A 22,654-nucleotide genomic window follows, 5' to 3' on the forward strand; every position below is an offset into this window, starting at 1 on the left:
GCAGTCACACATAGATTGCCCATCGCAGTGCAGTCGACTCGAATAACGATAAGGGAGGGAGGGGGAGCGTGTCGGAGCCCACCCGGCTACCCCCCTGCGCTGGTCCGCCACAGGATGTTGGCCCGCGCACGCACACCAGGGCCGGATGCCTGCACGCCGCCATCCCCCTCTCTCCACACACGCACACATACAGACATAAACCACCTCCGACCTGCTTATGGCGGCCACAGTGCGCGTGCTCAGGGCACATCTATGGCACAAAGAGGAGGGCTAGAAAACGCTACCCCTGCGTGTAGGAGTCATTGGACCTGTGCTGCGCCGGTCGCTCTTCGTAAGGGGACAAGCGCGGTGGGCATTGCGCCCGCGGAAGCGCGATGGTGGTGGTGGTGCGGTGTGAGAGCGGGTCTTGAGTGTGTCGAGCCGCACACACACACACACAAAGAGGGGAGAAAGGAGGAGAGGAAACAGAAAGGGTAGGAGCGGTCGAAACGGCGCGCGCCTCCGCGTCCTGTAAGACGGCAGAGGACGAGAGAGAGCGCGCGCAAGCGCGCACCCGCCGCCATCGGCTTTCTTCTCGGGATGGCAGATGCCGCACTCCAGCGCGTTAGTGTGCTTCTCAGGTCATGCCCCCTTTTTTTCGCTCTCAGCCATCATGACGCTCATGAGCCGTCACCAAGTCGTTTAGTCAACGGAAGGACGAGACAGTCGTCCAGTCGGTCGATCCGTCGGCCAGGGAGACGAACGTGTGCGTATGTGTGTGTGTGTGTGTGTGTCAAGGCGCGTATGCATCATGCCAAATAATGAGGAGCAGCACCCACCCACGAGAGGCCGCAGGCGTACGCGTGGGTGGGCCTGTCGTCGTCATGGGGAGAAGGGAAGGGAAGGGAGGAAAAGACAAGAAGGGGCACGCGCGTCTGTGCACGGCGTGTGCCCACAGCGAAGAAGCCTGGCGGTGGCGGACGGCACCCGCACGCACGCAACGACGCCCCGGCCTACCAGAAGTGAAAGAGAAGCAGCAGCCGCGCGCCGGGCAGGGCCTATGTACATGGTCTGCGTGCTGCGAGAAGACGAAAAGGGAGCGAAGGGAAGGAGAGGGGAGAGGAACTGCTATACAAAATGGGGTGAAAGGGGTGGGGGTGAGCTGAGAGGCTCCGAAAGGCTCACGCTCGATGAGGCGCCGAGCAAGCGCATTCTTTTTTTCATGTCAGACAGAGAGGCCGGTGATGCGCGGTCCAAGAGGGGTGGGGGAGAGGAGGCGACACCGATGTGCCGGAGAGGTGCGTGCGTGGGGTGCGTGCGTTTGGAGGGCTTGGGCATACATACATAAAGGGAGGACCCCCCACGCGCCCCTCACGCAAATCGCTCCATGTGCTCGAACAGGCTTCGGCGGCACTGCCCGATCAGCACCTCGAACACCACGCATGGCTCCGTCGTCCTGTACTCCTTGTAGGCGCGCACAGCCTCGTCGAAGGCCGTCAGCGAGCATGCCTGATTCGCCTCCAAGATTGCCCGCACTAGCGCGTTCTCCTTGCCACGCTGGAAGGTGCGATCCTCGTCCTGCAGCGCGTAGAAGAACTTTCTGGCATCGTAGAGGCTGTCGAAGTACACCGCATCGGCGTCCAAAGACAAAGAGGGCGCCGTCGCCGTCCCTGGCGTCTGCTCTGCCTCGGGCCCCGCGGCCGCGGGGCCCGAGGCAGAGTTCAGCGCAGCGCCCCTCTCCACGGGCGCCCCTTGCGCCAACACGCACAAGGTAGCGTAGAGCAGGTACTTGGTCTTTGGCAGCGCACGGGGCACGCTTGCCGCACACGCAAGCGCCGCCTCTCGCGCCTCCTCGTATCGGCCGAGACGCGTGAGGAGGACCATTAAACGCCAGCGGCAGGCGTCGGCGAGGGTGCGCTGCACTGTCGTGCTCATGCGATACGGCGAGGGGCCATGCGCTGGGAAGTCGACGGAGTTGTACTGCCTCCCGGCCACGGATGGCGTCACTGAGCCATCGTTGCTGGAAGGCACCAGCGCCGTGGAGTCGAGCGGCACAAGCTGCTGCACCGACTCGGGCGACGAATCCTCGGCCGCCTTCAGCGCTGTCGCGTTGGCCACATCGTCTTTGGTCGCGGAGGGGTCAGGGGGGAGGGGAAGTGACAGGGTGTCGATGGGATCGCCGCAGATGGCAGCGCCGCAGTGCTGCTGCTTTTGGCGATCCCAGCATCGCGCGGTCGCGACGGCGGCGACTTGCGTCTCAGCGTACATGTCCAGTGCGGCGCGGTACTGCACGACGGCCTCCTCTTTCTCCCCCAAAACGTTTTCCAGGATCTCGGCAGCATCACGGTAGCAGCGCGCCGCCTGAAAGCGCAGGTCCCGCTGCTCGTAGCACGGCGCCAGTCGCAGCAGCGAGTCTGCCGCGATACGCGGGTGCGACTGCTTCAGTTGCTCAACGGACATCGCCAACGTCGTCAGCGCCTCGTCGTCGCTGTGGAAGGCGCGGTTGATGAAGGTAGCATAGAGCAGGCAGCGTGCGGCGCTGGAGGACTCGCCAACGGCGGCAAAAAGGGAGCCTGCGGCGAAGAAAAGGTCGCGCGTGCCCATCCAATCCTCACGCAAGGCGAGGCCGTCGCTCTGCAGGCGTGCCTCCGCGGCTGTGTAGGCGCGGTGGGCATCGTCCAGCAGCTGCTGCATCTCAGCGCCAGTCGACAAGGCGGTCCTGTTCGGATCACACGGAGCCACCGCGTTCGCGGAGGGCACCGTCATAACGCCGCCACAGGCATCGGCAGAGCGACTCGCGCTGCTGACCGCACTGGCCTGCTGGATGTCGTGGCCCGGTTCGTGTAAGGCGTCGTCCGAGAACGTGGGCCCGAACGGGCCCGAGAAGCTGTGGCGCTCATCCTCTTCCGCTACCGTGCTTACTGCGGCAGCGATGGCGAAGGCCAGCGGTGAGGCGGCGTCGCCGGTGGCAGGTGTCAACGCGCTGGGCATCACGATCCTGCCGTGCCGCGCGGCAGCGACGATAGCCTCGCACACGCCGTTGGTGTTGCGCGGTGCGACAGCTGCGGCATTGGTGTTGCCAGAGGAAGCAGGCCCGCCCTTAGAACCGTGCAACGGCTGTTGCTGCTGCGAGCTCGCGGGAGGGTTGGTAATGCCGTACGAATGACTGTCCGCCTCTCGCGCCCCCTGCGGCACGGCCGTCACAGCAGTGGCGGAGAGCGGCTCGCCGAAGCGCTTACTGGCGCTGCCGCTGAACTGCTGCGAGGCGGCAGACGAGTGCGTCTCTTTTACTTCGGGGCGCATGTGGGTCATCTCAGGCCCCCCCTCCAGCTGGCAAGAGGGGGGGCCGGCCGTCATGGCGTCATCGCCACCGGAGAGGGTGGCGCCCCAGCCCTGCTGCCGCCCCAGCGCCAGTACCTTCTCCATCGGTTGGCCCGGTTGATGCGCGGATCGTGGTACTGAGAGGAGCGACATCTCTGCGCAAGCTACGAGTACAAGGAGGATGAGGAAGTGAGAAGGGGACGCTTATGCTGTCGACGGAGGGAGGGAGGGAGGCACCGCTGAGCGTCCGCCATGAAGCACGTGAGAGAGGTGGGGGAAGCAGGAGGAGGCAGAGGGTGGCAAGCGGTGCGGCCGAGAGAGGGGGGAAGGAGGGGGGCTGCAGAGACCCTGAGAAAGATGTGGTGCCAGCGGCATGTGAGCAGGGCCCACTTACACACACACATATGCACGCAGAGCCTCTCCCTCTCCTCCTCGCCACCGCGCGAACGTTGCGAGATGGGTGCGCCGAAAGATGTACCGCTCACGCGACTGTGCTGCCGTCCATGCGGCTACGACTCATGGTCACCCTTAGTGAAGTATTTAATCGCCACAAAAAGAGAACGCATATATGAAAGGAATCGGAGGGCGGAGAGGGCGCGGGGCTTTGCTGGTGCGCGTCCACGGCAGCCCCACCCCCCTCCATGTCCAGCGGCACGTCCTATGCATGCCACGCCGGCCTAGAAGGGAAGGCGTTTTGGCCTCCCTCCTCCTCCTCCGCGCGCGCGCACACACACACGCACACACACTCCGTTACTCATACGCGGGACGTGCCACCGTCGTAATCGCCACCGCTGCGGTTTGGTCTCAGCGCCTTCGTCACTCCGCCACGTTGCACTGCCGAAGGAACTCAAAGATCACCCCCGAGGCCCGCTCGGCCAGCGCCATCATCTCTGCATACACCTCCACCGGCACCCCCAGCCCGGGCATCACCCCGCTAACGCTCCCAGCACAGCGCACCAGTTGCGCCAGTAAGCCGCCGCCGCAGCTTGGGTTCGAGAAGACAAAGACGCCGGTGCCCACGCACCGATACTGATCCTGCGCCTGCTGCGTGACGCTGCGACTGCCTAGCGCTGTGGGGGCTTCTGAAGGCGTCGTGATAGCGTCGGTCCCGGCGACGGCCGCTTTCTCAGCTGCAGACGAGTCCGAGGAGGCGCCGCCCGCCCCGAGCGATTCCTCGGCCCTCGTCGGATCAAGCACGTACTCGTAGGCAACACCGGCGGATGACGAGCCGCCGGGGAAGAGGAGGCCTTGCGCAGCGCCGCTGCTCGAGTCCGCCGCGCCGCCGCGCGTCACGACCGCAACGCAGACCGCTGCCATCGTGGTTCGACACGGCAGGCCGGCATCCAGTAGCGTGCACATGACGGCGTTCAGGGCAACAGCGGGGAGACTACCATCGTCCTCGATCACAACCACGTCCACCACGAGCACGCATCTCGGGAAACGCTCCCGAATAAAAACAGCGTTGAGAGTGGACTCCAACATGGACTCCAACGCCAGCGCGTCGGTGCGAGTCAGCAGCCCCAGCTTCCGCTCCTCGTACAGCGCCTTCTCCGCGCCCCCCGCGGCCGGCGCGCGTGCGTGAGCGTGCTGAACGCGTACGTGCACAGTGCACGTGTCATGCTCTTCATTCTTGGCTGTGGTCGGCCCGTGTACTGACGCCATCACCGCGGTCTGCCCCTGCGCATACCAGCTGCTGCCATCGAACGCCGTCATGCCCGACAGCTTCATCTCCTTTCCGCGAAGCTCAAGCGCCGTTCGCCCATCGCGACGTGTGTACGCGGCGGCCACCGGCGACGACGGCACGCCGAAGGGGGAGAGGGAGGACATGACGGCCGCAGAAAGAGGGTCTGGTCAGGTCGTCACCGGTCGAGCTCCTGTTGGCTTCCTTCGCGTCGGCACGCCGACGTATGATTGGGCGCAGGGGCGTCGTCAAAGGCCGTCGCGTTGCACGAGGGAAGAGGTGGATGGGGGTGGATGGAGGTCAACGAATAGAATTGGACTTCGCCACGCACTATGGAGGCGAGCAGCAGTGGCGAGGGGCTCCCGACATGAGGGAAGGGGGGCTTCTCGTGTCCTCCTTGAAGAAGAGCTCACACGTGCCGAGACGGCGCGCAGGCACAGAGGCCTCTTTGGTGGTGACGTCCATCGCCGCCACAGACACAGACACACAGACACAGAGAGAGACACACACACACCTCCACATACGCTTCGCGCCGCCCCTACATCCCATACCGTCGCCGCCGCTGCAACTCGTACCAGACGACACCGCCCATTACCCCTGCCAGTCCAACAGCGTGCAGCGGGGTGAAGCGGCGCCTATACAGGACGAAGCTCAGCAAAATCGTCAGCGCCTTGCGCATGCTTGTTACGATGACGGCCGCCACGCCGGTGAACTCGGCCACGATGCGCAGCAGACACAGCGTGCCCATCAAGCTCGTCACAGACGCTAACACGATGAGAGACCAGAACGAAGAAGTGGGAAACACTCCGGCAGTTCGCTCCTGCGGTGCGGACGGCGCCGCCGATGACAACCCTGCGGACGAGCGGGAGTACCACTGTAGCTGCTGTTGGCGAACCATCAAGGCAACGCACTCGGCCGGTATCGCAGCACTAGCAGTGGGTCGCGATAAGGCGGAGCGATGCTCGCAAGCCACCAGCCGTTGCGCCTCGGCGGCGGTGAGAGCTCCGAAAGCGCCGCCCGCAGCCCTCATCACGGCGGGCATCACATCGGGATTTGTAAGGCCTTGGAGAGAGGAAGGGGCGCGGCCGAGCAGCCATGAGGCGCTGAGGCCACCAACGTAAAGCAGCGTGGCGATGCCGTTCACCATGAAAAGCACTTCTTTCGACGAGGCCGGTGTCGCCGCCGACCGCTCTGTCGACGAGCGTGCGGGTACCACGTGCCGCCTCCTTGGCGGCGTCGCTGCGGCTGGCATGCGCGCCGACGACGGCGGCCCGCAAGGCGGCAAAAACTGCTGCGGAGGGGGTGCACGGGGCAGCAACGGTACGGTGCCGTGTCGCACATCCGCCAGAGGGCACCCATTCTCCCCTGCGGCGCGCTCGTGTTGGTGTGCCCTTCGATGTGGCCCACCCGACGCCTTCGCCGCCGCGTGAAAGCAATGAACCTCCTCCAGGGCATAGATAATGCAGTCGAGCACGTTCGATGTCAGCACGCCTGCGACGCCGATTAGCGTCAGCACCCAAGGCACGGAGATGCCGGAGACGGCCGCAGCGATGGACGGGAGCGGAGGAAAGGGGGAAGAGGGGGCGGAAAGAGACGATGGCGCAAGCGGCGGTGACGCGTGCCGCTGAGACAGCCCCGTGTCTCTGCTCAAACTGTCAGAGACGCCCGCAGCAACAGAGCGCCCGCCTACCAAAGAGGCACTCGCGTAGTCCCCAAGCCTCCCCTTCGAAATGGGCCGCTCCATCACCGCCTTCGAGAACGCGGCTGGCCCCTTACTGGAGCCGCTGGGGTCTGCTCCTCCTCGCATGTCCGGTTGACACGCATACGTGAAACATATCAGCCCGGCGACAATGATGATGCACGCCATCAGCTCCATGTCTTGCAGTCGGCGTCGTAGCTGCCGCGCAAGCCATGCCCCCGCGACGCGCCACGCCTTAACCACAGAGGGTTGACCATCGCTACCGCGGTTGTGAAAGATGAGCTGGCGCAAGCCCGCGGCAGCCTGATCGGGGCCCCGTTCATCGGCAGGCGACTTGGCCGATCGGAGCGCGCAGTACTGCGCGAATGAGGAGGCGCATACCCACCCGCTCTTGGCGACCCGCCGCGGCACGTCAAGAGCGCTATGCGGATGCCAGGAGTGTGGCCACCACCACCACCACGAGTGGCGGCGTGAGCTGCCGAAGCAGCGAGGTGGGCCCCACCACGATCGCCTCTGGTCATCGTCAAGTGAATGCGAAGACGCGGGCGCCCGCCCCGCCGGGGGTGCCACGTTGACAACAGCATTAGAGAAGGTCGCCGAGGGAGGAAAGGGGAAGCAGCTCCCGCGTCGCTGCGCCTCATCGCGCAAGAGATGCTCGGCGGTGTTGGATGCCGCAGCGACCGCGTGCAGCTCAGCGCCGCCGTCCTCGTCAGGCGCACCGTCGTCGGAGCCCTGCTCGTTCACCGAGTCTGGAGCAACCTCCTCGTCCCTCGCGCGCGCCCACCAGCGGTGCACAACGATCATGCAGAGCAGCTTGCTGGACTTGAAGGTAACCTGTAGGGCGTAGCTGAGGAAGAAAGAGGTGCGGTTCGTAAGGTACAGGCTGCACGACAGCAGCACAGCAATGCGCGCGTACCAGTAAATGGAAACGGTGGAAGGGTGGAACACGTCGCGTATCGTCGAACTCCATGAAGCACTGCCAGCGGATGGGGCATCGCGCGCCGCACGGGGAGTGAGGAGAGGGGCATCGGCACCGTCTACCGCATCTACCACTACAGGCAAGGGATCAGCCACGCTTATGAAGGCGCTTCCGTCGTCGCCGTGCGCCAGCGAGCGCTGTGGCCCTGGCGGCCCGTGCTCGCCCTCACAGAAGACGCCCGGCGAGCAAGCTGTTGCGCCACCGCTGGTCCAGCGCGGCTCGCTGTCTGTGTCGCCCAGCTCATCAGCTGGCCTCGAGGACGGCTCATGCAGCGTGATCTCCGCTCTTCCCTTCCCTAATGCCGTCGTCGTCGACCGACCACGGGGGCCCCGATACTCAGATGCGCCTCGCTCGGGCAGCTGCTTGCGCCAGCCCCACACAAGGAGTAGCCCTGCGAGCACCGTCGTGCAGAGCGTCTCCCCGCACGAGAGGAGCAGAACGTTTGTGAAGCCGGGGAGGTGGAAGATCCCTTCCTGCAGGGCGGAGGTAAGGACGTGGAAGAAGAGCACACCAGCAGACAGCGCGCATAGCCGCTGCGTCGCTGGCTGTGACGATGATGGTCGCGGTAAGCGGCAAGACGACGACGAGGGCTGTGGCCTCCCTGACTGCGGTGGCGGCATGCTGTCATCTGCGGTGCTGCTTGCGGAAGTGAGGCACGAGAGTGACGACGGTTCGTCGACCCGCGCGCGTTTGGTGCGCTCGTCGGCAGAGGGGCGACCTGTAGTGCCTCCCGGCGTGCGGGATTGGTACTGCACAGGCAGCATCTTCTTTTCGATGTTCAACTTTGTAGCTCAGAGGCGCTTTAGGATGCGCGCGCGCTCTCCGCTCTCCTTCCCACCCCACACACACACACCACCACACGTGTGTGACCGAAACTCGCGCACGAGAGCAGGCGCACAGTCGAGAAGGTGCGCCAAGGGGAGAGAGGCAGAAGGCGGCGGTGGTGATGGTGAGGGGCGACTGTGCGCGTGAGGTCACAGTAAAAAGGAAACACGAAAAAGGGGGTGGGAGAAAGGGGGCGCGGGCGAAGTCATCCTGCACAGAAGCACAGGCATCGAGGGCACTGCGATGCCATCTGCTCGTACCTTTGGGGATGGAGAGGTGGAAAGAGTGTGTAGGTGTGTGTGTATGTGTGTGGTCGGTGTGGCTTCCACGCCTCCCCCCTTCCCCTCTCGTCACACCTCAGCGCATCGTCACGAGCCCCTTTTTCCTTTGAAATATATATATATACCTTTTTTCTTACGAAGAGCACTTAAGGGGCCCACGGACAACGCCTGGGAGAGTCGGGTCGAGTCCGCACAAGAGGTGCCGTGCAAGGAAGGCAGAAGGGACAGGGAAGCAGACCGCACTGTGTCGCCAGCGCGATGCCTATCACGTCGTCCCTCCCCTCTCTCCCCTCACTCATCAGCGTCCCCATTCTCCATCCCCTACCCAGCCAGTGCCGTTATGGTCGACGCTCTCGCGCCCACGCGCGCCAATGTTGTGCAGGGAGAACCGCCCCGATTACGTTTCGTACAGAGCGCGTCGACCCATGTTGCGCATCCGTAGCGACGACTGCAGCGCGCGCCGCAGGTCGTCATGCTCCAACCCTGTCAGCTCCATCGCCAGCAGCACTCGTGTCACGTCATCCTCGCTGAGAGTGTCGCTCAGCTGGCCAGCGCGAGAGGCGAGGGTGACGTAGAAGAGATGCCATGGCTCGTACGATGGTGACTGCGGACTCGCTGACGCCCTCTTTGCATGCGACGACGACGATCCCGCTCCGCCACCCTGCTGCTGCTGCTGCTGTGGCGGCTCTGTTCGTGACGGCTCTGGTGCCGCTGCGCCCGCACCTGGCACATCCCTCTGCCTAGAGTCACCGCATGCCCTAGAGGCGGGCGCAGCGGCAGCGGTTGTCGAAGCCGCGGACGCACTTTGTACAGCGACAGTGGGGTCGTGAAGAGGGCCGCAGCGATCATCCGCGGCCCTCCAGTCGGCATGCATGGCGGAGCTGCTCGTTCGAGTAGACGGGCCTCCATCACGAGTGCCGCCTGCCCTCTCCCAGCGCTGCAGCGATGCATAAGCGAGGAGCACACAACTGACCTCATGCCCGCTGAGGAGCTCGACCTGCTCTCTGCACAGCGGTGCCGCATAAGCCATGAAGGCAGCCGTGTTCGGCGAGAAGACCTCAAAGAAGAGGATGGTCGTGCACAGGAGCGCAACGTCACGCACGGCATCTCGGTCGCGGCAGCGAAGCAGACGCTCCATACTGGCCGCCACCGTCTCTGCCGCCGTTGTGGCCGACTGCTTCGCCTTCCCTCGAGCTGATGCGGCAGAGGCACCCGAGAGAAGGTGCATCAAGAAGACGTCAGCATAGCGCTGCCCGAGGGCATATGGAATGCGCAGCGCCACACGGCTACCGCCCATGGCACCAGACAGGTGCGGCTGGTACCGGCGGTGTAGCTCGCGCAGCGACGACGCGTCGGCGTCCTCAACGACGCGGTTGCCCTCCGCCGCGGGTGCGGAGGTCGATTTCGCGCGGCGTTGGCGGGCACCGCCCGTGGCCCCGTGCGGCGGAGTCTCGAAGTACATCAAAGGAGTGACAAGCCTTCGGTGCGGCGAAGGCCGCTGCTGTGCGGCATGACCCGCTGCTGACGTCGCTGACACCTGCACGCTCGAGGTCGCGTACATGCACGCCCGGAGCACATCCATGGCTTCCCCCATCGACAGCGGTGGCGTCCACACCGCACCTGCCCCCCCAGCAACAGAATACTGATGTACCCACCACCGTACACACCACTCGTCCAGCGGCATGCGCCCGGCCTCACCGCCTGACGCGAGGCAGTCTCGCCGGAATATCCGAACTTCAGCGTCAGAAAAGCCGGGGGAGGCGGAGGCAGCCGCGGGACCATCGGACACGCCACCGCGCCGAGGAGTGGAGCAGTCGACGGACAGGTCGTACAGCGGAACGGCAGGAGCCTCCTCGCTTGGAATGCAGAGGACCGCATAGAATACCTGGAACAGCTCCTTGTTTGAGAAGAGCAGTCCAGGGCGCTCCGACGGGGACGCCCCGCGGTGCGCGGTCGCCGGCAGGGTCGACCGCGCAAGCTCGCCCCCCACCACGCGCAGCACCTCTCGAATGCCGTACTGGCAGTTGGAAGACTGCACGTACACGTCGACAGCAGCGCGCGGCAGCGACGCGCGTCGGCCAATGCTAAAGAAGAGCTGCTGAATGTGTAGCAGGCGCCACAGGAAGCGCAGCAGCAGCTGCGGCGGCGGAGGATCTCCCGGCGAGTCAGACTGGATATCGCTCGCCCTCTCGGCGCGCCGCGAATGATGGTGCGCGGCGGCTGCGGTCGATGAAGAGCCACTGTGTGGCTGCGCCTCCACGCGGTATTCTCGAACGGCGTCGAAGTGGCGTGGGGTGAGCATGTGCAGCGCGCGCCGTATCTGCCCGGCGTACCCGAAAAGACGGGCGTCGACCGCGTCCATGTCTGCGCCAGCGGGTGCCATGGGGGACGCAGCGGCAACGCCTGCTCTCCCCCTCGACTTCGACGCCTTCACGCATGGCGTTTCATCGCCGACACTGCCGCTGCGGCTACCTGCGGAGTCGCCGCAGCCTTGTCCTTGTCGCCGAGCCCGGGCCCAGCTGGCGAGGGCCCTTTCCACCTGCCTCAATAGGCGATACGCATGCAGACACGCCTGCTCGTACCCCCGGAGGTGCCGACGCAACAATTGCGCATCGGTTTGGCGCCGCGCGAGCTCGACGGAATCGCGGCAGCGTTGCGACTCACAGAAGTCCGGCGGCGTGCCTCGCTGCGCATCGCTGCCAGTCGCACACCTTTCGGCGCCACAGTTGGCACAGCCGCGCTCTGGGCGATGCCGGCGGCTCCGCGGCCCGCCCTCGCGGAGACCCCTCCGCGCCGATGAGCCTGGGGGGTCCAACGTCCATTCGCACAGCACCGCAGGGGTGCGCGCACCGCCTCGGTGCGTCTTCTCCTCCTCCTCGCCCAGCTCTCGCTGCCCTCTCTGCTCATCAGGAGCCCTCGCAGAGGCGGCCCCGGCTGACGGCCGAGAGACTAGCGGCAACAACGGGCATGACTGCTCTGTTGTTTGATCACTCGATGTGCTACGCGCCGCGCCCCCTCTCGCATGACTCGCTTCCTCGGCTGCCGCACCGTGTCGCCCCGTACCACAAGTGAAATCGGCGTTCAAGGTGAGGCGCGAAGGCTCTTGACGACAAAGCGTCAAGCTGGGGCTCACAGGATCGTTGGCCAGCGGCGACGCTGCAGTGGTACCGCCGCAGAGGAACGGCGCATTGCGGCTGCGAAGAAAGCTGTGAAACGCGTTGCGGGCATGCGGAGAGGGCAACGCGGCCCCCAAATCCGTATCTGCGGCTCTTCGCGATGCACTACACAGAAATGGCCCAGAGCGGCCGCACTGTTGCGCTTGTGAGCGCCCTCCTCGCCGCGCACGGTGCTGGTCCTGGCTAGAGCCATGTACGTCATACCTGCGGCAGGGAGAGTGCAGCGCCGCCCTCCTCGTGGCAAGGAGACTCTCACTGGCGGGCGTGGTCAAGGGCTCACTCGAGAGCGGCGCCCAAGCCCGAGCGTAGGCCTTGCGCATACGACACCGTGCAGGTCAAGCCGCGGCTAAGAGGATGAAGCGGTGCAGGGGGCTTGTAGGCGTTCAAGAGAGGGGTGTGCCTGAGCGCGCGCTTTTTTGTTTGCCGCGTCCGCATGCAGTCGAAGCGCTGCAGCCCGCCATTCGGTAAGGCATCGCAAAAAAGGGGGCGGCGTAAAGAGAGACCGCGAGAGAGAGAGTGAAGAAGGATAAGGGGGAAGCCGCACACATGCACGTCCGCCAATGGCAGAGTTGTGACGGGGGGGCCGCGCGCGTCTTCGGGCCTTTCTCACCCGTATTTGCATGTGTCGCTGGCGTGCGCGTGTACTTCGAGTGTACCCCGCCGAGGCAGGCCCCCGGGTGGCCACCACAGCATTCCATCCCCTTCGACGCTGCGCGGCAGGTTGGCCTTCCCCACTCGCCCAGCCTCACCGACCCTTTCTCACATACACGCACACAGACACACATACAAACCTCCTCACGTACGGCGCAGCGTCGAGCAGCAGCGACGCCACTTGGCATAGAGACGTGCACCACGCCCAGCGAGAAAGCCAAGAGCACGAGGCAGTGCTGCGCAGCGTCCCATCGCCTCCATCGGACGCTGCTGCTGCTGCTGCCCCTGGCCCACCTCCTGTACTACTAGCCCAACCATTGCTACCATCAAGCACTCACCACAGGCTTCCCCCCCGCCTCCACGCTCGCCATATTTTGCTCCGGCCCCGGCCTCCCTCCCTCCCTGGCCGCCAGCAATGAACGAAAAGGGAAAACAGTTGCGGAAGTGCCCGCGCACGCGCTGCGAGACAGACACGCACATCTGCGTACACCCCTGCGCCGAAGGACAGGAGGAGGGGGGAGCGGGAAGGGGGGGCTCCGCGCTGGCACAGAGGCGCGAACGGCAAGCGGCCATATCGGCTGGCAAGATGCGGCAGCGGTCACAAGCCATGCAGCCCTCTTGACCACCACTGCCTCCCTTCCCGCCCATCCCCTTCAGCGGCGAGAGGGAGGGGTGGGGAGGCGAAGAGTGAAGCGTACGATAGACGGAGCGGAGACAGGCACCCAATCATTACGGCAAGCAATGGAGAGTGCGTCACACACAGAGAGAGAGAGACAGACAGAGACAGACACGCATGCGTACCGAGCACACGAGGGGGAGGGAGAGAAGAAAGAGTGCCGACACACACACACACGCAGCGGAAGGGACAGAGGCAAGCAGGGGAAGTCCGAATGCGCCAAAACAAAGAGAGAGAGAAATGTCATGGTCGAAGCCATCATCATTTAAAATAAAAAATAAAAAAATGCGGATCGCACCGACACATACAAAAGTGTATCCGCACAGGATCGCGGACCGGCGCAAAGACGTGAGCCGGCAAGATGGAGAACAGTTCAATCTAGGCAAGCTCGCAGACAGGCAGGCAGGGAGGGAGGGAGGGGGGAGCGGCGGGTCCACATACGACGCGGTGCAGGTTGCAGCAAAGGAACGGCACAGCCGCGGTAGCCCCCCCTTTCCTGCGGGGGGGAAGCAGAGATATATGAAAAGAAAAGGGGAGTAAAGGAAGAACGACCGCACGCTGACCTCGGCCGCCTTCCGCCGTGAAGACGCGTACACGCTGATCAAGTCCACCCATCCACGCTATTCTGCCCGGCACGTGCAGAAGAAAGTAGCAGTGTGTGTCACCCTTGCTTCGCCTGGCGCCCCCGCATCTGGCGTTCGTGGCGGGCGCCAGTGCCCCGCCCCCCGTTCGCCGCCGTCCCTCGCTCTCCCTCAGCATGGTGCTATGGGGTAATGCTCTTGCGCGTCCTTCTCCAGCACATCACGCACGGGGCCGAAGAAGGGGTGCAGCATCGCCTCATGGGCCATAATACGGTCCTGGTGGTCGAACTGCAGCATCCTGTCCAGCAAGTCCAGCGCAGTGGCGTCGCACCACGACTCCTGAACGGATCCTCTCTTGATATAGCGGCGCCAGTCGACGTGCTCGTCTGGAAGGTTCTGCAGGTTCGACTCGACAAGGCGCGATATGCGGCACTGGTACTTGTCAAGATAGCGGTAGAGCGCCTTCTTGCCGAACACGGCCACAATCTGCAGGAGCTGATCCTCGTTGTTGGCGCCAACGAAGAAAGGGTCACTGCGGAAGAGCATGCCGGCCAGCACGCACCCGAGGCACCATATGTCCAGCGAGTAGTCGTAGTGGCGGTAGCCGACCAGCAGCTCAGGCCCCTTGTAGTGCCTTGTCGCCACACCACAGTTCAGCGCCTGACCGTGGATGTAATATTCGCCCAAGCCCCAGTCAATCACGCGGAGAATCTTACGCTCGTGGTCGATCATGACGTTGTACGGCTTAATGTCCCGATGGAAGATGCCGCGGCGATGGGCGAAGTCCAGCGAGCGCAGGATCTCGTAGAGGTAATAGCGCATGTCAAAGTTTGACAGCTTATTCGAGTAGAGGAGGTTGCGCAGCGTGGTGGGGTTGTGCACGTACTCCGTGACGAGCACGACCGTCTGCGAGTCCGTGTCGCGCAGCACGTCGAGGAGGCGGACGACGTTGGGGCCACCGCAGAGGTTCCGCAGGATACTAATCTCACGCAGAATCTTTTGATACCGCACTGGCTTGAGCAGCTTCAGCACACAAAGGCAGCCGTTGTTGCGATTGCGGCCGCGAAAAACTTCCGAGTACTTTCCGCGCCCAATCTTCTGCAGCAGCTCGTACGGGGCCAGGTTCGCGTTGAAGTCGACCCGCGTGTTCTTGTAATCCCAGTAGTCGACGCCCCGCTGGCGGTAGACGTACCAGAAGGGGTGCTCGTACGCCTCTGGCTTTGTCTTTTTCATCTTCGACTCATCGCCGCTGCCGCCGCCGTTTCGCCCACCGTCGGAGCGGTGGGCGGCGGTGTCAGCGATGGACATCGGCCCCGTCGTCGTTGTCGCACCCTCTTTGTGTGCGTGTGTCTGTGTGTGTGCGTGCCGTGCCACTCTTTCGTTGTTATTCTTCGCTGAGGTGCTCTGTTCAGCAAGCGTCGCACGTGTGAGTCCGTGGGGAGGGAAAACGTGTGAGAGCAGGACGCAGGGAAAGGGGGAAGCGCGCGTGCTAAAATGTCACAGGAGAGGGAGAGAGGGAGGGATAGGGGTATGGGTGATGGGAGGTGGTGGTGGTGATGCAGACTGTGCACTCAACTACCAAGTCAGGAAGAGCGAGCGACCGAGAGAGAGGGAGAGGGGGGGAAGGGCACGCGCTGCATCACCGCCACAGCAGCAGCAGCAGCGGTAAGACGAGGGAAGAGGAGTGGGAGCGGCAGAGGCGGCAGCGTTTTTTTTCTTTTTTATCCAGTTCAGTACCTCACGCCACTAGCCCGTGCAGTCTCTGACAAGGGAGAGGGAGACGTGTGTGCGTGTGCGTATGTGTGTGAAAGGGGGAGGGCGGCGGCGCTGTCGTCGGTATTGATGCACGTACGCCGAGGTAGCGGCCGTCATCCCCCTCTCCCTCTCCGCTAAGGATCGATGAAGAGACGTGTTCTATGCCCGATCACCCCAGACAGCGCCGCCGCCACCGCCACCGCCGCCCCTCATCCGCATTCGTCGTCCACCATTGAAAGTGACCCCGGCCAGGTCAGCATCTTTCGAACATGACGGAGCGGCACCCAGAGGGGGGAGGGAGGGAGGGGAAGTCACTTGCCTTCGCTGCCTGTCTTCTCCCCTTCTCAGAATTGCGAGCTTAGCGTGGAGCCGAGAGAGCGAGCGAGAGGGAGCTGCAGAGAGGCACTCCACACACACATACACATTCGACCGCCACACACACACACACATAGGATGCCCTCCCCCTCCCGCTGCCATCACTTATACGCCAATGGCACCGTTACTTACCCACTAGCGGCCCCAAACACGCGCACACACGCACAGACTGCACCACACGCAACGGCACTCCACATCGACAGAGATATACATATCTCTGTGCGTGTGTGTATAGATATATATAACGCAGAGAGAGAGGGAGGGGAGAGGGGGCGCAGAGAGCGGCACCAATGCACCGGTGCGGCGAAGGCGTCAGCAGCGCTGCAACCCCTTCGTGGTGCTCAGCTTCACTTCACTTCCCCTTTCGTGCTGGAGCGGGTGGAGCTGGAGCTGGGGGGAGGGCATTCTCTCTGGGCATGCGGGCGGTGCGTCACTTGTGCGTATCACCGGGCCCTTTCTCTTTGCTGCCGTTGTCGGACGTGTCGAACTTGCCGCCCCGGTCGCCTGCGGTGTCCTTGCTGCTGTGGGCACCGTCTCGCTGAGGTCTGCGGCTCCGCCCATCCTCTTCCCCCTCCTTCGTCTTGGCACCCTTGTGCTTCGCGATGTTCTCCTCGACGAGCGCGTCAAATTTGCCGTTCACCTTGTCAAAGAGCGCCGTGACGAGCGTGTTGTAGCCCTCCAGCGCCGTGAGTGCGTCCTGATAGAGCGTCGTCGGCGCCTGGTCCGCCGCGGCTACGGCGTCCGCAGCGTTCTCGTAGAAGTCCACGATGCCGTCCTTGCCGGGCTTTGTCGCCTCCGCCGCGTCGTCGTCGAAGACGATGAGGCAGCGGTGCTGCTGATCGACGATGCCGCGCAGCTTTCGGTCGAGAATAAGCTGCGACAGCTTCTGCTCGACCACCATCGCATCCAACTTCAGAAGGCTGCTCACGTACGCGATCTGCACACGGTTGTAGGGCGACACGACCTTCAGCAGATGGCGCTCCAGCAGCGTGTTATACATGTCGTTCACCTGCCGACGCACCACTTCGTCAGCGAGGAGGTTGGTGTCACTGCTGCCGCCGGCGCAGAACTCCTCTGCCTCGGCACGACACTTGGCCAGAATGCTGTTGAAGAGATGTGTGTCTTGCTTGTTGTAGGCGTCCGCAATGCCGCGCAGCGCGTCCACGTCGGCGCCCTTGTACTCCAGCACGCTCTTGGATGAGAGCAGCGTAGCAAGCTCGTCGGGGCTATCCGTAGAGATCTTTGACAAGATCATGTATCGAAGCGAGCGGCGGGCCTGGCGGGCCTGGTCGCCCAGCTGGTGGAACCCTTCAAAGGCTTCGTACAGGTATGAGTACGCTGTCTTGTTGTCCTTCTCCTCCGCGTGCAGCACGCCGGACTGGAGGTCGATCTCCGCCTGAGAGAGGGGAGGGCAGTAGATGCTGTTCGCTGTCGTGCGTGCCGAGACCAGCGCCGCCCTGGCCTTCTGGATATCCATGACGGCATAGTACAGCTTGCTCTCCAGGAGGTAGATGTCGAGCAGCAGCGTGCGGTCGTCCAGGCGGCGCACCTCCTTTAGCAGGGTGCTCAGCGACGCCAGCGCGTCATTCTTGCGGTTCTCAGCAAACAAGATCTCCACGTAGCGAAGCTGCAGGCGGTGGCGCAGGAAGGTGCGACGCTCCTTGCGGGCCCAGTCTACCGTCTCCAAGCACACCGCCTCCTGCTGCTTCAGCGGCACGCCGCACTGCACAATGTGCTCGAACAGCTTCCGCACCATCTTCGTTGTCTTCGCCTTTGGCAGCACCTGGAAGAAGGGCCGCACATCTGACAGCAACTGGATAGCAGCCTCGCCATCCTTCGTGACAGTCAGCAGCTCCGCCAGCCGGTGCACCGCCTGCTCCTTCGCCCGGATCGAGTCCCCGTCATCCGCCTCGACCTCTGTCGCGACGATAGACTGCAGCAGCGCGCGCGCCGTCGAGCGTTCACCCTTGCCATAGTGCTCCTCAGCCACCTCGAGGGTGTGGGCACAGTCGACGGCACTGCCGGGAGTCATGGAAGCAACGGCTGGTGGGGTGTGGAAGCAAAGGTGCTGAGCGGGTAGTGGTGGTCGTGGTGGTAGAAAGAGAGCGTTGAGAACGCGAAGGCCGCGCGAGGCAGGTCACGCAGAGGCCCTCTCTGTCTCAGTCAGGTCGGCCGGGGTGGCTCCGCGCGCACAGCTTGAGCTACACGTTTCCGCCGTCTTAATATCTGATTCGCCCCGCCTCGATCAGGCGTTGTGCGGTACCTCTCCACGCAGAGATGACGCGGGCGCCCAACGCGTAGAACGGAATCGCTCGCTGAGGTCCGGGGGGAGCCAACGCGGAAGACCAGGAGGGGAGGAGCTGCTCTTCTGCGATGCTGGCGAAGGGGTGCAGGAATAGCGGCACGCGCGAGCGAGACGACGGAGAGGGAGAGATGGTGAGAGTAGGGGGGAGGGGGAGGGGGGAGGGGCTGGGATGACAATCGGTTGCTACCGCCGAATACATAAACCAAGAAGAGATACGAATGCTCCTGAGAGGTGTGCGGGTGCGTGTGTGAGTAGAAGCCGGAAGAGGGAAGGAGGGAGGAGAGGGGGGAGGAGAGGTGCATATAGGCGGCTTGTGCGAGTGTCATGCGGGACATTCGCACAGAAAAATACGGCCCCACGCAAGCCAGCGGCAGGCGTCTTGCGCACAGCATTGATGCTGAGCGGAGAAGGTGAAATGAAAACGAACCCCCGCGGTCCCCTTCATAAGCACGGGGGGAGCGGTTCGCCGCATTCAAGTCGGCATACCGCGGCCGCCGCCCCTTCGCTCTGTTGTCATGCCAAGACGCTGTTTCGCCTCTGCGAGTGAGTGAGTCAGAGAGAGGGGGGGCAGGAGCGCCAAGAGAAGAGGCGAAAGAGCGGCCAAGTACCACCCCGGCATGCGGCAAGTATGTGACGATCCCACGCCATCACTCATCCCCGCACTCTGTCTCTCTGTCTCTCTGTCTCTGTGTGTGTCACTCTTTGTTGCTCCTCTCATAGCTCGAATGGGCACACACACACAAGCACGCGCACGTCCACCGCCACTACGTAGACGGGGGGTTGAAGTCGTGTGGTGGGGTTACACAAACGCTTCCTTAACAAGCGCGCGAGCTTACCGCCGCATCTTCTGCGAGCGCGTTAGTCGTCTCTTCACGTTGGGGGAGGGAGGGGGGAAGAGGTGATACCTCACTGCTGCTCGGCACCGTCGCTGTGGTTACCGCGATCTATGGTACCCGTCGTCAGCGCCTCCACGCGTGTCTTTTTCTTCTGTGACCCCCCTCGCCCCGCCTGCGTTTCACATTCATCGGCGAGCGTGGCGGATGGTGGCAGAGAAGTAAAAGCGGCGGCGGTCAGGTACGGTGCTTGCAGTGGCGGCTGCACCGGCAGGAGCACGTCGGCCTCCTCATCCCTGTCGTAGCACATGTCCGCATCAAAGCCCCATAGGTCGCCGCAGGAGAGGAATGGGGCGAGAACTTTACTAGCCAGCGCGCACGTCGTGCGCTTGCCGTCGCGGGTAATGTCCTGCGCGGCTGCGGCGCCGGCGGCCGACGCGGGTGGGGGGGTGGGCGCATTCGTTTCATAGCAGTAGGACGGCGCCTCCGGCGTAAAGCCGCTGGCGCGAAGTGGGCCACCGCGTACGGCGGAGCCCTCGCCGCACCCCCCTCTCACACCCTCCCCATCCTCGGGCGCAGCGGCGTCGAGGAGCCGCGGCACGTACCCGGGCGGCATCTGGAAGCCCTGACAAAGAAGGAAACTTTCCATGGACGCGTTGCGCGACGACTTGGGCTTCACCACGCGAACCTGTGCGAAGAAGATCTCACTTTTGGCGACCAGGAAGGCTGTGTTGGGGCCGCGGAACATCTTCGTCAAGAAGCAGCCGCCGGCCCGCAGCACGAGTGTCGTTATGTGCAACGCCGCCAGCAGCAGGTGGTGTTGCAGGTACTCGTCCAGCTCGTGCATGCCCGTCACGTCGGGCGCGCCGTCGCAGACGACGATGTCCGCCTTCCGCAGCGGCCCAGTGGGTAAGGGAGGGGAGGGAGGAGATGTGGAAGGGCCGCTGGCGGGCTGCTGCTGCTCGTCGTCGAGGCTCCGCACCCCACTCGACTCCGACGCGTTCAGGAGGCGAACGATCTCCTGCGCAGTCCCCTCAGCCGTTATGTCACCCTGCAGGATGGTGACTCCGTCGATGGGGGCCATCTCTTGCAGGTCCACCGCCACCACGCGCGGCGGCGGCGGCGGCGGGGCAGCCGCCGCCGCCGCGTTAGCGCCGATCCTCTTGAAGTGCTGCGCAAGCACCTGCGACCAGCTGCCGGGCGCCGCACACAGGTCTACCGCCCCGGTGCGGATCTGCGCTGGGTCGAGGATGTTGAACTCTTCATGAATCTGAAGCAGCTTGTACGCACTGCGGGCACGGTAGCCCTCCTCCTTGGCCTTGCGGTAATAAATATCGCGCTTGTCCTTGGAGGCGCGGCCCATCGTCGGTGACTCGCTCGCTCTCTGGTGCGTCGGCGACGTGGGGATATGTGCGAACGGGGGCAGGGCGAGAGGGGAGAGGGGAGGCGAAGGCACCCGCGAGGAGAGATGGACTCGGCCACGTAGAAGGTCAGACCGCGTCAGCCAAGGCGATCGCGCGGATACAGGAAGCAGCAGCTCCTTGACAAGAGGCAAGAAGAGGGCGAGGGCATTCAGGGACGATTTTCTGCCCCCCCCACGCGCAGCGGAGAGAAGCACTGCCGATGCATGAAGGCAGAGGTGGTGATGATGTGCAAGCGCGGCGCACATGGACGCCTAACGAGCACAGGCGAAAGGGCTTCATGGGTGCGTGCGCCTGCGCCAGTGCACCACGGGGGGGAGGGGGTCGAAGACGATGCATCGCGGCGCAGATCCGGCTGCAGGGAGGGAGGGGGGAGTGCCTTCTGCCCTCCACCTCTATCCGAGCGCAGACCTTCCCCGAGACCAGCCTTCGCCATCCCAGTTGCGCTGCAGCCAAGGATCCTCCCTCATTGCGCGTGCATGGCCATCGATGCGGGTGGTGCCTCCGCTTTACCACCGCATCGTTTGCCTTGACCCTTTCATGACACTGTGCGTCTTAGTCTCAGTCGCTCGATGGTTGGACTCGTTGTCTTCGCAAGCACAAGGAGGGCGTGAGAGGTGAAGGCGAAGCAGCGATACTGCGGTAGATGAAACGCCGGCCATGCCGACTCCGAGAGGCAGAGAGGGACGCGGCAGAGGATGGGCGTGTCGGTGATGCCCCCCATCCACCCACCCATCCATCCACCCTCTCACGCAGTCGCATGACAGCTCTCAAAGCGCCTCCGACCACTACTTCCGTTTCCCCTGCCCACCTGGGTCAACACACACACTGCCAAACACGCACGCACCCACTCCCATATGTCCGGGAAGCTGCAGCGCAGCGGCACACGTGACTGCTTGTAATTGTGTGTGTGTGTTTTAGTGCTGCTGAGTGGCTCCGGAGTGCGTCAGCGGCTTATATGCACTCGCCCGTGCCGCCCGAGAAGAGAGGGGAAAGGGGGCGTCGATCAAATTGAGTCGTCCGCGCGCATACGTCGAGGAAAGGGGGGCCCGTTCGCGCCACTTTCCTGGAGCGAGCCCCGTCCCTCTTACCACTTCTCCCTCTCCCTCACTCTCGCTCTGCATCCCCAGCACGCACATCCGCGTCCCGGCACATGCTAACCTTTCCAGTGATGCTTGCGCACCTCCTCCCGAACGCGCGCCTCGTACTCCTTGATATCACGCATGTACACCCTGTACGGCTCCTCCTGGGCCGGATCCTTGATGTTCGGGTGATCGAGAAGCTCCTGAATGGCGAGCAGTATCTGCTTGATCGTAATGTTAGGGCGCCAGTCCTTCTCCTCGTTCAGGATGGAGAGGCACACCGTGCCGCTCGGGTACACGTTGGGGTGGAATAGCACCGGCGTGAAGACGCACTTGGGCGGCTTGGTCGGGTAGTCCTCCGTGAAGTGGAGGCGGAGGCGGAACTCACCGCCCTCCCACGGGGTACCGGGCTTGCCAGGAATGCCCGCTTCCCAGTGAAGCAGGTCCAGCCCAGCCGGGATGGCGGCTGCGGCGGGGCCCCTCGCCGCAGCCGCACCCGAAGGGGAAACCGTCACAGAGGAAGACGAGGCGGCCGTGTCACCGGTTACCGCGCCGACAGTCGCGCGCAGAGACGACGGTGCCCCTTCGCGCATGTGCTTGACACCGCTGAGGCGCTCGCTGCCTGTGGTGATCTCGAGCGGCTTCGCCCAAAACCCATAGGGTCGGTCTTTTCGCCAGGCCCTGCGCTCCTCACGCAGTCGAGACTGCGCCAGAGACAGTCCTGACATGAAATGTGTGCGCTGGAGGGGGAGAAGAGGGGAGGGGGACGCGATTTGGTATCGCAGGCCGTGTGCTCGCCTACGCACGTGTCGTTGCGGCAGTGAGCTCTGGCCAACCCTATATGTCTATGTGTGTGGTGGGGGGGGGGGGGGTAGAAGTGTGTGCGGTGGCGTCCTCGTGCGGGTAGGTGGGTGGGGTAGGCGCGCAGTTTAGCAGGGCGGAGAAGGGGCGATGGCAGTCGCAGCTGCGTACTAAGCGGCCGCCAAGCACGTGCAGCCTATCCTAAGAGGGAGAGAGGGGGGAGGCCAACCGCA

At 63.9% G+C, this 22,654-nt stretch overlaps 8 protein-coding genes across 8 annotated transcripts; all 8 read right to left on the reverse strand.

Moving 5' to 3' along the window:
- Positions 1–1,350: 1,350 nt before the first annotated feature.
- LSCM1_08250 (uncharacterized protein) lies at positions 1,351–3,453 on the reverse strand (the record flags this gene model as incomplete). Its single annotated transcript, XM_067325585.1, has 1 exon — positions 1,351–3,453. One exon carries the CDS (start codon positions 3,451–3,453, stop codon positions 1,351–1,353), a length of 2,103 nt encoding a protein of 700 aa, XP_067181612.1.
- A 663-nt stretch (positions 3,454–4,116) lies between these two features.
- On the reverse strand, positions 4,117–5,127 carry LSCM1_08251 (uncharacterized protein; the record flags this gene model as incomplete). The annotated part of the gene is made up of 1 exon (XM_067325586.1): positions 4,117–5,127. The coding sequence occupies one exon, from the start codon at positions 5,125–5,127 to the stop codon at positions 4,117–4,119; it is 1,011 nt and encodes a 336-aa protein (XP_067181613.1).
- A 392-nt stretch (positions 5,128–5,519) lies between these two features.
- Positions 5,520–8,423, reverse strand: LSCM1_08252 (uncharacterized protein; the record flags this gene model as incomplete). The annotated part of the gene is made up of 1 exon (XM_067325587.1): positions 5,520–8,423. One exon carries the CDS (start codon positions 8,421–8,423, stop codon positions 5,520–5,522), a length of 2,904 nt encoding a protein of 967 aa, XP_067181614.1.
- Positions 8,424–9,162: 739 nt separating this feature from the next.
- LSCM1_08253 (uncharacterized protein) lies at positions 9,163–11,067 on the reverse strand (the record flags this gene model as incomplete). Its single annotated transcript, XM_067325588.1, has 1 exon — positions 9,163–11,067. One exon carries the CDS (start codon positions 11,065–11,067, stop codon positions 9,163–9,165), a length of 1,905 nt encoding a protein of 634 aa, XP_067181615.1.
- Positions 11,068–14,020: 2,953 nt separating this feature from the next.
- Positions 14,021–15,157, reverse strand: LSCM1_08254 (uncharacterized protein; the record flags this gene model as incomplete). The annotated part of the gene is made up of 1 exon (XM_067325589.1): positions 14,021–15,157. The coding sequence occupies one exon, from the start codon at positions 15,155–15,157 to the stop codon at positions 14,021–14,023; it is 1,137 nt and encodes a 378-aa protein (XP_067181616.1).
- Positions 15,158–16,409: 1,252 nt separating this feature from the next.
- LSCM1_08255 (uncharacterized protein) lies at positions 16,410–18,011 on the reverse strand (the record flags this gene model as incomplete). Its single annotated transcript, XM_067325590.1, has 1 exon — positions 16,410–18,011. One exon carries the CDS (start codon positions 18,009–18,011, stop codon positions 16,410–16,412), a length of 1,602 nt encoding a protein of 533 aa, XP_067181617.1.
- A 1,179-nt stretch (positions 18,012–19,190) lies between these two features.
- LSCM1_08256 (uncharacterized protein) lies at positions 19,191–20,480 on the reverse strand (the record flags this gene model as incomplete). Its single annotated transcript, XM_067325591.1, has 1 exon — positions 19,191–20,480. The coding sequence occupies one exon, from the start codon at positions 20,478–20,480 to the stop codon at positions 19,191–19,193; it is 1,290 nt and encodes a 429-aa protein (XP_067181618.1).
- Positions 20,481–21,694: 1,214 nt separating this feature from the next.
- LSCM1_08257 (uncharacterized protein) lies at positions 21,695–22,348 on the reverse strand (the record flags this gene model as incomplete). Its single annotated transcript, XM_067325592.1, has 1 exon — positions 21,695–22,348. One exon carries the CDS (start codon positions 22,346–22,348, stop codon positions 21,695–21,697), a length of 654 nt encoding a protein of 217 aa, XP_067181619.1.
- Positions 22,349–22,654: the final 306 nt, after the last annotated feature.

Source organism: Leishmania martiniquensis, chromosome 2 (assembly GCF_017916325.1).
Source record: "Leishmania martiniquensis isolate LSCM1 chromosome 2, whole genome shotgun sequence".
Lineage (NCBI taxonomy): Eukaryota > Euglenozoa > Kinetoplastea > Trypanosomatida > Trypanosomatidae > Leishmania > Leishmania martiniquensis.